This window comes from Micropterus dolomieu, linkage group LG15, assembly GCF_021292245.1.
Source record: "Micropterus dolomieu isolate WLL.071019.BEF.003 ecotype Adirondacks linkage group LG15, ASM2129224v1, whole genome shotgun sequence".
In the NCBI taxonomy this organism is placed as follows: Eukaryota; Metazoa; Chordata; class Actinopteri; order Centrarchiformes; family Centrarchidae; genus Micropterus; species Micropterus dolomieu.
In genome coordinates, this window is record NC_060164.1 from 23,643,092 (window position 1) to 23,656,102 (window position 13,011).

Consider the following 13,011-nt stretch of genomic DNA (forward strand, 5'->3'; position numbering starts at 1 on the left):
TACCCCCCCCCCCCCCCCCCCCCCCCCCCCCCCCCCCCCCCCCCTCCCCCCACATCTTCTTCCTCCCTCTGGGGATTTTTGGAGTTTTCCCTTTCCGAAACGGCCGATTGATTAACAAATAGGGGCATTCTCTTTCTTTTTCTCCCTGTCGTTCCCGTTTGTTCTCCTCTCCCCCTCTCCTCTCTCATCACCTCTCTTTTGGCCGAACTCTGTCATCGAGGGGGATATTTGAGGGGATCAGGGGGCTGCAGGCTGCCCCCTCATCCCTTCTCCTCCTCCCTCCTTCTCTCCCTCCTTTTTCCCTTCCTCTCCCCTCATTCATCCCTCTCTTCCTCCCCCCTCGTTCCCCTCTGTACTTGTGGCAGTACAGACCTAGCTTTGTTTGCTGGAACCTGTCTGAGGCTGTTACACACACACACACACACACACACACACCCCATCCACCTCCTTCCTCTCACCCGTAACCATTGTCTGAAACTAGAAACACCCCAGCTCACCTCCACACCCCACCCTCCCCCTTTTTCTCCGTCCCTCTCTCCTCCCATCCAATCACCCCAGCTGGGTTTGGAATGTGGCAGGAATGACTGACCTTATATATACACACACACACGCACACAAGCAGTCCTTACCTGCATCCTGTTCCTGCACTCTCTCCCACCCCTTCGTGAGCAGGAACTGGTGCAGTTGCCACCTGTGGTGGCAAGTGTCCGGCACTGTGTACCACCAAGATAATTAATGCAAGTATGAGCAGCACTAGCATTACAAAAAAATGGAAAGTTACTGAATTGTTACACCAAGGTTTACTGTTTTACAACTTCAGTAGAGGCAAGCAGACACCACAGAACATGAAATATACATCTTCAGTCTGTTATCAAAAATGGCACATTTAAAGTACCTGTTTAAACCCAATTCTGTGTTGCTCTCAGCATCAGAACTGCATCAGGTCTGTGTTTCTGTGGTTCCTTGTTGCATTGGGTGCTTGGACCCCAGTTCACCTGTTTGTTCTTTTTTTTTTTCTCTGTTTATCTTGCATGCTCATTCAGGAACTGTTGCAGACAAACACCTGCGTTCACACCAGATGGAGGAACAAGCATTGCTGCCAGGTACACACCCTCCTCAGCCGACCTCCTACTGTGTACACACACACACACACACACACACACACACACACACACACACACACACACACACACACACACACACACACACACACACACACACCTCTTTTCACCTCCCATGGTCCTCCACCTGACCAAGACTGAGACCAGGCCTCAGATAAAGAGCTAAACTGGACTGTAAAACCAGTTACCAGGTGATTTCAAACTAATACGAAACATCTGAAATAATGTCGTCATTATTATAAAGTGACAGTTTTGAACCCTTAAAAGCTCGTTCTCTCGATGCTTGCCCAGGTAAAAAACAAGCCTCCCTTTTGGACATCAATAACATTATCATTTTTTTTTAGATAGTATACCTGGTTTTAGTATCAAAGTCAAGTTGAGTCAATTTGTGGAAATTTGGAAACTGGATGTCTGTCTGGGTTAAATTGATCACCTTATACGGATGATTATAACCGAATGTTTTATTTCTAATGCAGATTACCATCTAATTGATGTTTTGTATATTTATTACATGAATATAAAGTGATTAAATGGACATCTTTGCTATTTACTGAATTTTAATGACTATTTCAAATACAGTGCAGCTGCTTCAAATGCTTTTTTTAATTATTGCACAAATGTAATTACTGTAAAGTGTATAATTCATTTACAGTAATCCAGTATAGTAATTTATATAAAATATAGCTCACTGTAGTTCAAATCATAATTAGGCTACAGCCTATATAAAACAGCATTGTGCTGTTTAGAAATACAGTAACGTAGTGAAAATAGGTTACTAAACCACATATTGGCAGTGGTTTCAGTGCATTTCTAACTTCTAACAGGACTGAAAATAAACTGTAGGCTGTCAATGCCAAACTGGTTGCAGAGTTTGAAAACAAATGTATTCATAAAATATTCAGTTTTATGTCCATATGTTGTCATGTATGAAAAGACTGCTTGATTATTATAAGCAAATTAGGAATAATTCTGTCCCAAGTTTTTTCATCCATCGATAAGTGTTAAAAAATTTACTTCAAGCGATAATATGACATGCTCTATCAATTCACCCTCAATTCAGATCAGGAAAAACTCTCCCAAAAAACACTGGGAACTGGGAAATAAATGTCAGAAACGTCAGGCAGAGCAAAAGCGCAGAGATCCCTCTTTAAGGACAGACAGACATGCAAAGATGCTGCCTGTACAGATTATACCAAAATAGCAAAATTACAATATAGAAAATTAAGCACTTTCTGTCAGATGAATCCACAGATGCCATTTTGTGTTTGGGAACTGGGAACATTTGGCTTTGACTGTTAACTCTCATTGAGGAGTTAATTTGCTTAATTTAAGTTTAATGAGAGATGCCAACTTGATAAATTCATACAGTTTGAAAGTAAACCGTGTGTGTGTGTGTGTGTGTGTGTGTGTGTTGTACCTTGCAGGTGATGCTGAGCAGCGGGGTACTGGTGACCCTGACCCTAAATGGACCTCAGCTCGAACAAGTGTATCTAGACCGCACATTAGTGGGCCGACTACCAGCCAACACTGTGACTGATGGTTAGTTACAGACACACACATAAATCCTCTATAAATCAGTCTGGTGGGTCTGAGACTTATTGACCCTCAGTGTCTATTAAACATTAACCTTCAGGGAACTTGTTTTTTGCCTTTGGAATACAATATACACTTTTACTCTAATCCAGCATTGGTACCCAGTGCATTAAAGCCCTCAGACATTTCTGACTGTGGTTTTGGTTACTTTGGTGCTGCTGATGCTAATTAGAGCTGTTGCATAACCATCATGCCTAAAGTAAAGAATGTTTTCTCCTGGATTTTTGCCTTCACTGAATGAAATCATGATTTTTGTGTGACTTAATTATTCCAGAGCTTCACTGTGGTTGAAGCAGATTTAAGGGCACAAACATCATTGTTTCCACCACATGACTAGACTACCTATCTCTGCCCACAGCCACACACACAAACAATCAAATAAACAAATAACACATTTGCATTCAAATGTTTAGTATTTTTAAACCACAAAACAGCACAGACTGTGTGCTTACACCTGCTCACCACATTGTACGTTACCACACACATACACACGTTGCCCATTCTCCTCACCGCTTTGTCACGCAAACACACTCACACGCACGCCGCCTCACACACATAACAGGTGCCACAGGTGAGCGAGGCTACTGCTAGCTAATTGCGGGCAAATCCTTTTGTGCTGTGTGTGTCCAGGGGCCTTCCCTTAAGAGCATCCATCAGTGTTTTTCCTCCATCGCGCGTTCCTCCAGGGAGTACCGCCCCCCTCATACAGCGCTCCCTCGCTCCACAGACCTGGCAGGAGAGAATAAGGGGCCGTAGACACCGGCCCAAATCTGCTAATTATTTCTTTCTTTCTGTATCAATTATTTGTTCATAACACCGCCCTCCCTGCTTCCGTCCGGGGTCTCCAGACACCTGATAAAGCCCCCATAGTGCATACACACACACACACACACACACACTCTCACACACACACACACACACAAACAGGCACACACACACACACACACACACACTCGTTCTCACTTGCGTGCATATGTAATTACAGAGGCACAGACTTTTTTTTTCCATATAAAGCAACAAGCACTTACTGTATGTTCACTCACATTTACAGGCACACAGAGACTAGAACACACATGCACACACCCACGTACACAATGGCACATACTGAGGCACACGCACACACACAGGTACACATACACCCACTCACCTCCCGCTGCGCTCCATTCAAAGCCTCAGAGGCACTAATTATTAGAGTAATGGTTGTGAGAGGGTGGGTTTCCGGGGGGGGTGTGTGTGTGTGTGTGTGTGTGTGTGTGTGTGTGGTGGGGGGGGCTGTTCTCACATCTGTCACTTGTTAAATTAGCCTGAGACAATTAGAGTAAAGAGCCAGACCAGAGCTCACTGTCGAACACATTTACAACGTACAATTACTGAAACAGTTTACTATTACAATCAAGGTGTATGTGTGTGTGTTGTGACATGTTATGTAGAAGTGTCTTATTGTCGTCTGCATACATTTGAATATTCAATCACTGCTATGTCACAGCAATTAAAGTCAAACATAGGGCTGCAACTAATGGTTATTTTTTATTATCGATTAATATAATCTGCCAATTATTTTCTCAGTTTATCGTTAAGATTATGAAACATCAAAAAGTTGTGAATAAATGCTCATCACAGCTTCATAGAGCTTAAAGTGATGTACTTGCTTGTTTTATCTGACCAACAGATCATAACTGAATCAACAAATGTCTGAACCGATTTACTCAGTTATCAAAATGGTTGCAGATGAAATATCTTTCAATCAATTAATCGAATAATCATTTCAGCTCTAGTCAAATATTAAATTAAAAAGGTATGACTGTGTAATGACGGAGACTTTCCTTACATATTTGGAACAGGATTTGACACCTTCCTGAAACAAAAAGGTTCTCAGTATTTGGATGCTGAAGAAAATCCCCTTTTTAGATTTGCATGGATTTAACTGAATGTGAGGCCTTGTATGTATATTTGCCTCTCTGAGACAACAAGCAACGGCAGCCAGGTCTGTTTTTGTTTCACGTAGTGAGAAAGCAGGCTTACTGTCCTCTCTTAAACTTTGCATCCTCAGTGCTGGTTACCTTCCCGTTTCTACCATGAGCTCTGATTGCATCATACACAGCAGTAGATTACACATATTTTACACCATCAAAGTATTACTGGCTTCCTTTGGCTGATGGCTGGGCCAAGCTGTGCATATGCTCCACGATTAAGCATCCTTAAGTGATTTTTCATAGCCGGCTTCATTTACCCATGTTTAAATGTGCTTTGGTTAAGCCCATTGGCCTCTTATGTCAACATGGTGCTGAGAAGATGGCATTAAATGGATTTAGAGGGCCGTGTGTGTATGTGTGTGTTCCTGTTTGTGTATGTTAAAGAGACCGTTTGCGTGTTTTAACATGTGGTTGGTTGGTTTTATGCTTGTGAATGTGATTGCATGTGTGTAACTGAGAATTCATGAAGCATGGTAGCAGGGTTGCATGTATGAATGTGTATATGTAGCTATCTCTGCATGTGCCTAGAGGTGTGTGTGTGTGTGTGTGTGTGTGTGTGTGTGTGTGTGTGTGTGTGCGTGTGTGCGGTTGTGTAGGGGTGGGTCATGAAGATCTTGCCCTTAATGCCAAATCAGCCACCTGGTCCCAGATTGGGCCACAGCCTGGTTTCCTATCTCCTCCTTCATTTGGGAATGAATGGGATTAAACCTAATCCCGTTTATAGACACCCATAGAGATCAATACTAAACTGCATTTAACTTGATTTGTCTGTAATCTATTACAAAGACGCTTACTATTGCATTAAACGTTGTTTCGGAAAACCAAGGCATCGTTAATGGCTGTATTTTTTTAATGGTTTAAGCCTTGAACCGGTTTTTATTACTAGTACTTTATAATCCATCTTCAACATAGGGACAGACTGACTCATTTGACCTGATTTAAGATGCTAGTTTTCTGTTTTTTCAAGTGATGTTTCACTTCCCTTATGAATATTTGCATATTAATTTGAAATGTTCACACAGCAGGATGATTTGAAGCGTAATCATACCAATACCCGCACGTTTATAAATACACATGCCATGGTTAATTGGCGGTTAGATTTCTAAATCTCGGGTGCAGCCTTACTCGTTCAACTCAAAGCAGGATATCTGAGAGACATGTGTAACAACCCCCCCTCCTTTCCATTTAATTGGTTTCATAAACAGATTAATTTGAAGGAGAGGAGGGCTTAATTGCTAATCAGCGTTTCCATGCAGCTCCTGAAGAGTTGAACAGGATCAAGTGTGTTCTTCTACCACAAAAAGCCTGCAGTACACTGACAGGGGAAGAGAGAAGAGAACAGGGGAGGAAAGAGATACAAGGAATACAGGACACAGTGGGAAGAAGAAGAGAGGATGCGGGAAGGTGGAGAGAAATTAGGTGAAACGAAAACAGTTTGAGAAGGAAGGGAGTTGGGACAAAATGTGAGACTCAGAAAGACTGAAACTTCTGTTCTCCCACTACAAACTAATGTGAACTAAATTATACAGCAGAACAGGGACAATGATAAAAAATAAAATAAATTCATTAATACTGCTTCATAAAGTTATAAACTACAATACCTGTATTCAATAACTAAAATCTTCATTCATTCCCCTTGAAAGAACTCTTCTGAGTTTGTAAATCCAGAAAGATTTCTTAATGTCAACCCCTCTGGATCCCACATTGACCTTATCAATACCAATAAAAGAATAATCTATCCATGAATGTTTGGCCTCTGAAAAGTGTCTGGCTACTGGGTGTGTTAGCTCCATCAAAAAGGGGAGACCTCCTGGAAGTTAAAGGCTATCAGAATATAGAAATCCATCAGAAAACATGTGAATCATTTTTGTTTTTTATTAAAAACTGATTTCACATTTTTCCATGTTTCCTAATTTCTATTTCAAAGTATCCTAATCAGGGTCTGAAATTAGCACCCGCATCCCACTAAATACAGGTAAATTGTTGGCAGTTGCGGGTAAAATCATTGGGCCAGCCACCATTTCACCGGACACGGAAAATGCACAACAGAAAGACACATGTAGTAAGGTTAGCATATTGTGGCGATCTGCGACACACACACACACACACACACACACACACACACACACACACACACACACACACACACACACACACACACCAAGTGTTGTATTAAAACAAAATGAGTGTTTTTTGTTTGCTTGATTGAATCCAGGAGAGGAGGTTTTAGTTGAGATTTGGACTCTTGTGGAGATTTGAACATAGATAAGGTAAATATTTTGAACACTGAATGACAACATTATTTACATTAATTGATGCCTACATGAGCTGGATTTTATTCCTTCATTTAGCACATACATTTATATGTAGCAGATAGGGGTGACCCCCAATAGTAGAAGATTCGATGCTTCGATGGGTGGAGCCTGATTCGCCATTTTGGCGATTATGGGGGTGCTCATCGTCTGATTTTACATAGAACTACCAGTTTTCTCCCATTAAGTTAATATACAGCCTATTACAATATACATTTCAACGTTTAATGCTGTAAATAAATATCTAAAAGAATAAAACTTTCAATAAATATTTTTAAAGTGCGTAAATAAATCCAAAATTGTAATATAAACCCTGGTGTGTGTGTGTGTGTGTGTGTGTGTGTGTGTGTGTGTGTGTGTGGTGGCGGAAGAGGAACACTTGCTGAAGAGACTGAGACCCGGCGCTGGACTTTCGGATAATTTCACGTCGATGAACCACACAAAGAATATTTTATCGTTTTTAAATAGCCGGCTACTTGAAATAGACCCGCGAGGAACCGCGACGTGCATTTAGTTGTCGGCAGCAGTAATGCACATAAAATTCTGCTGAAGACCGGTGAATGACAGATGTCGAGAGAGAGAGAGAGAGAAAAGGGTCTTTTTACAGTGTAAGTTGAATGAATAGGGACTGCAGCTCTGCAGCTTCTCAAGATTAAAGTGGAGCTACCCTGTGTAACCCCCAATTTCCGTGCACAAAAACACACATTATTCGACTATCAGTCGACTATAGGCAGGACTTGACGATTCTGATTTGACTATGTAAATCCTTAGTAGCAGACAAAATAATACTGGCAAAAAAATACTTGCCTGCCACAGCGGCAGGCAGTGAAAAAACTTAATTACAAATCCTAATTCAAGGCATCATATTTACGTAACAGTTGTAAGATGGATGGAAACTAAACTGTGTATGTGTTGATATTTTGTTCTCACGATTTATGGCTTTGTAAGGAGACTATGAACTCTTTACAGTAAGTGTCACCTCAACAATATACAGTTGTTTTTTTGTTTTGAATCAAATCTTGTGATGTCATTCCTAGCGGTGCTGAGCGATAGGCTGATTCTGCTGTCATTCCTGGAGCAGAGCCAAGTGGCTGCAGTCTACCTCAACCAAAAGAACCAGGACTCCCCAGAGACTGGCAAGCGAAGAGACAAACTCTCACCCTCTGAAATCAAGGTACAGTAGAACACATTCATGGAGTGTGCATGAGTAGTGTTTGTGCTTCAGCGTGTGTGTGTGTGTGTGTGTGTGTGTGTGTGTGTGTTTTGTGTGTGCATTTATGAAAGAACAGTGTTAACATGCCATCTCATAGCTCTTAATTAATTTATACCTTTATAAAATAACTATTAGAAACATGGTATAAAAGGTAGAATATGGTGGCCTAAATAAAAATATCTGTAAAATCCCAAACATACTAATCCTTTGCAACCTAATCAATTTGAATCCAAGTTAAGAAGGGTCTTTGCTTGGAAATTGACCTTTTCACCAACCACTTAAACAACCTACTCTTTGTTAAACTGTAACAATATTGGCTGTTAAATTAACTAGCATTACTGACGTACATGCAAATGAGGACTTCAGACACATCACTTTTCTAAGGTTTATCTTATTTGCTAGCAATCCTGGGACAACTACAAAAACTGCTTGAAATTAGCGAGGATGTCACTGGTGAGTTCAGCAATTAACTAGTTAGCTACCCCCGATCAGAATCTATCCTTGATACTATTTCCATGTGGATTATTGATGCCTCTACACATAATATCCATTTGACCTAATACAATCTATAGTTGTGTCATGAGTGTTTGTACAGTTGCTGTTTGTGTCTTTGTGCACAACAGGTGCACACCGTCTGAGTAGGTTCAATGTAGTCATCGTGGGATTATGGGCATTTGATTTAAAAGTGCCAGGTCGCCTCTAACTCTAAACACCTTTCCCGTTTCTGTCCATCCTGTCCATTAATCTCTCATAAAGGTGTGTATTGAGAGGCAGTCTGATCTGGAGGTGTTTTTGTAGGTGTTAGTAACAGGTCTGATTATGTGCCGTCCTTTTCTTCCATCCCCCAAAAACAAAACTACACTGTGTCCTCCTTCACTAGCTGGCTAACCGCTAACCCTGGCATTATCACATTACTGCCAGGCCCTTTTGTTAAGGTGGGTGTGGGTGTGTGCGCGCGTGCATGTTGGTGTGTATAAACGCAGTCGTTCCTGTCTGTCTCCAGAAGCAGAGTCCTGATAAGACACCCCACCACCACCACCACCTAATATTGTACACCCCACACTTCTGTCAATGCATGTGCATGCTACCTGCAACATACACATTTGTGCACACGCACGCACAACTACCCATCCCCCACAACAAACACACACATGCACAACCACATACACATCGCCCTGGTCCAGTGGGCTAAGCTGGAGAAGGGAGAGTGGCGGGCGTTGAGGGGGGGCTAAACTAATCCGGCCCACAGAAAGTGGTTTTTGATTATTGCTGACCAGCAAACGCCAGCAGAAAAAAAAGACTAGAAGAGGGAAGAGATGGGTAGGGATGGAGGGATGGAGGGGGCAGGTAGGGGGGTAGAGATAGAGTGTGTTATTAACCCCAGTGATTTTCAGATTTTTTTCCTTCTTTTCCATTTCTAATCTGTCAGTGATCTCGCGTTCAGCTGTTTGGAGCAACTCTTTGTTCCCGTTATCATCAGATGTACTTCCATCATTTTAATTCGTCTCTGTATTTTGTGTCCAAAGCAAATATCCCCCCCAAGGGGGCAAGAAGGGCAGACATGGACCACTGAACCTCAAATCTGCTCTATTCATAAAGTGCAGCTTGTCGATTTACTAATTTCTGCATGTTTCTGTGCTTTTAAACCAATTCCTTTTAATAAACATTTGTAAAGAGACAGTCCTGTATTCCTGGTTTTACAACCTGCCTTTCTGTGAGGCCCCAGCCACTCCTCTGCAATGTGACCGAGGTCTTGGATGTGTGTGTGTGTGTGTGTGTGTGTGTGTGTGTGTGCGCGCGCTAATGTCTGCGTGTTAGTGAGTGTGACCGGAGATATAGAGTATATGAAAGGCCGGAATGATTGTGTGTGTGAAAAAGAAATAAACTGTGGTGTACATGAAAGGCAGGGTCACAGTGTAAGACCTGCAATTTCACCTGATTTAAAAGTGCTTTAATGGTGTGTGTGGGTGGGTGTGCGCACGTGCTGTTTACACCAGTGCCTCTACATGTATGTACATGTGTATTTGTGTGCATACATGCATGCATTTGTGTGTGTGTGTGTGTGTGTGTGTGTGTGTGTGCGCCCTCCCCCCCAAAGCGCCACGAGAGCTCATTACTGTGCGTCTCTTTGTTGTGGCCCGTAGAGCGTGGCGGACCTTCCCAAAAATATGCACATCACTAAAACAAGAAGCCCGACAGAACAAAACACACACGCACATTAATAATGGAATATAAAAAAACAACCTTAGACACCAACAAAAACAGGATGGGAAAAGGACAGGAGAGCGATGTTTGGGGCTACAGACATGCAAGTTTCAGAGCCCTCAGGTGTTCACGCCAGGCAGGTGAATCCAAATGGGTGTATCACTAAGATAACCTATAACTTCCCCTTCTTCATAAGATATGTTTTAACTCGTTGGGTCTGCAAGTATTGATCTTTATACCGTCTCACTGTACTGCCCATTTTGTCTCTCTTCTCAGTGCATCCTCTGCGCTTGTGTGCGTTTTTGTTTCCATGTCCAGGTGGTGTGTGTGGACGTGAGTGGGCGGGGTCGTAGGCTCCACAGACGTGTGGGTCTCAACCGTCTCCAAGATGTGGTGCTGTGCTGGTGGAACCTGGACTTGCCCGGTGATGAGCTCTGGCCCTGGACTCCCACAAAGACGGACAGGAACAACCTGGTCTTGCTCAGCTGCTCACCTAGTGAAGGCCTCAAGGTACACACAATCACGCAATATAATAATTGCATATCAGAGACAAATTCCAACCTTTCACCACAGTAAAAGCAGTTGCAACACAACAAATCAGGTGGTGAATGACAACAATCAATCACCAGGACATTATTCACTGTAATGTAGCTACTTCATTTGAGAGTAAAGGCTATTCATACAAGAATAAATGAAGCAATACTTCGTCTTTTTAAAGGCAAATTAAGTTATTATTGACTTTCATAGTACACTCAGAAAGTATGTACCAGTAAATTCTGCATTCATAAAAAAGACCCGGCGAGAACAATTGCCAGGTAAGATAACTGTAATTGGAATCATGGATCAACCCTTTCGCTTAACAAGCACACTGGAGGAGTCGTTACAGTTTTCTCATCCAGCCTACTTGTGTTTTGTTGACTGCTGAGAAAGTTTACAACCTTGTCCTGAGTTTTGTTTTGTTTAGTTTTTTTTATGATGTGATTTTGATTTCTCAATATATACAATCGAAATCACATACATTTCTCATTTCAGCAAAACAAATCATACAACACCACCACACATTTACCCACATATAAAACAAACAAGCTCAGTAAATGAAATATGTGAAGTATAAATAAACCTACTTCATATACACTTGGAATACAGTTCATCTCTATTGAGGAACCCACTTCAGGATCAGGAACTTTAGATTGTGATCAGTTTGTTTGTTTGTAGCAAGATCTGTGTCGACATTCCTGTTTTGGCTTGTTACAGATTCTGTGATTATAGGAATTCGCAGCAACCCATCAATTTATAAAAAAAATTGGAAATACTCCCATACCCTTGTTTGGAAGCGAATTGCTGCCCAAAATCAAAAGAATTCAAGTATAGTTCACAAGTGATAGTAAGATGTAGCGTGTGTGTTAGCAGTGGTGGAGGTGTTATACTGAGCTGTCGTTGAGCTGCCTGTCGAGGAAGTTGAGGCTGACGGTAAAGCTCCCAATTTAAAAGTCGATCTACATATATATATTTAAAGCAATTTAGGAGTTCAGACATCCAGAAGGAGCGTGAACTTGAACCATTATTTCTTCACATTGAAAGTCATCTGATCAGGATGCTTCCTAGTCACCTCTTATGGACGTATTTTGGGGCACTTCCAACAGGAAGGAGACTCCAGGGCAGACCCAGAACACATAAAGCAACACAGACCTAGATTCGTGACAGAAACCAGATTGATGGATGAAAGAATGTAGAATTAACTAGGGATCAGTGAAAAATGTTTGAATCTTGATTTCACATAATGCCTTTGCTGTGACCTTTTTTTAAAGAACAGAGAATTACCTTGCACATCTGTAATGTGAGACAGGTGCGTCAGAGGGGGATGAGTAGGTCAGGAGTTGCAAAGAAATTGTCTTACTTAAGAGCTGGCAGCATTTCCGTACTAGACCTTCATCAGGCAAAAATGGCAAAAAAATTGCCTGATGAAGGTCTAGTACCGAAACATTGCCAGCTTATAAATTTATTTTTGCAAGTTAGATAGCGTGCGGGATTTTCTTTGCTACTTGTGATCTTTTTAACTCATCACTCTCACACAAGTGTCTTGTTCATTAAAGGAAAATCCCATGTTACAAAGCGGAGGCAGAACTTTTTCTTTCGATTTCTTATTAATTTTGGCTATTTTAGGAATTTAAACAATATGATGTGAATATGATTTGTATATCAAAAATCTGAGTTTGCATTGTAGAAAATTGTTGAACATCTATTAAAAAAGGCCATTGAAGTGACGTATACTTAGGAACACAATTCACGTGCTTGTTGCCACCTTTCGCCACCTTAAGCAGTTGATAATGTAAAGCCCATGGAGCGGGGGCAGCTCTCATTAAAAGCATTTCTCAAGATCTCAGAGAGAACAAGCCCAGCTAATCTAACAAATAACTGTATTGATTAAATGCAGTAAACAAAATAAGTAAAGAAATAAAACAATAAAGCATAAAACTGCCCATGACTTTTAGGTTTTTTTAATATCTTTCAGTGCTGTTTGAAGCCTTAAACCCAGGACACATATCATAACTCCAGCAGTTTATTTTTTTGTATTTTTGTACACACACTCAGGT

At 41.4% G+C, this 13,011-nt stretch overlaps 1 protein-coding gene across 10 annotated transcripts in view; it reads left to right on the top strand.

Annotated features, from left to right (window-relative positions):
- LOC123983796 (WD repeat containing planar cell polarity effector) overlaps window positions 1-13,011 on the top strand; it is an 83,266-nt gene that overhangs the window by 33,920 nt on the left and 36,335 nt on the right. For all 10 annotated transcript variants that reach the window (XR_006828288.1, XR_006828290.1, XR_006828289.1 and 7 more), the window contains 4 exons: window positions 1,044-1,103; window positions 2,546-2,660; window positions 8,037-8,173; window positions 10,736-10,927. Coding sequence is in view for 7 of the 10 variants with exons in the window: in XM_046070147.1 (XP_045926103.1) it covers window positions 1,044-1,103; window positions 2,546-2,660; window positions 8,037-8,173; window positions 10,736-10,927 (504 nt within the window). In the remaining 3 variants the exon portion in view is untranslated. The remainder of the gene's footprint in view (window positions 1-1,043; window positions 1,104-2,545; window positions 2,661-8,036; window positions 8,174-10,735; window positions 10,928-13,011) is intronic.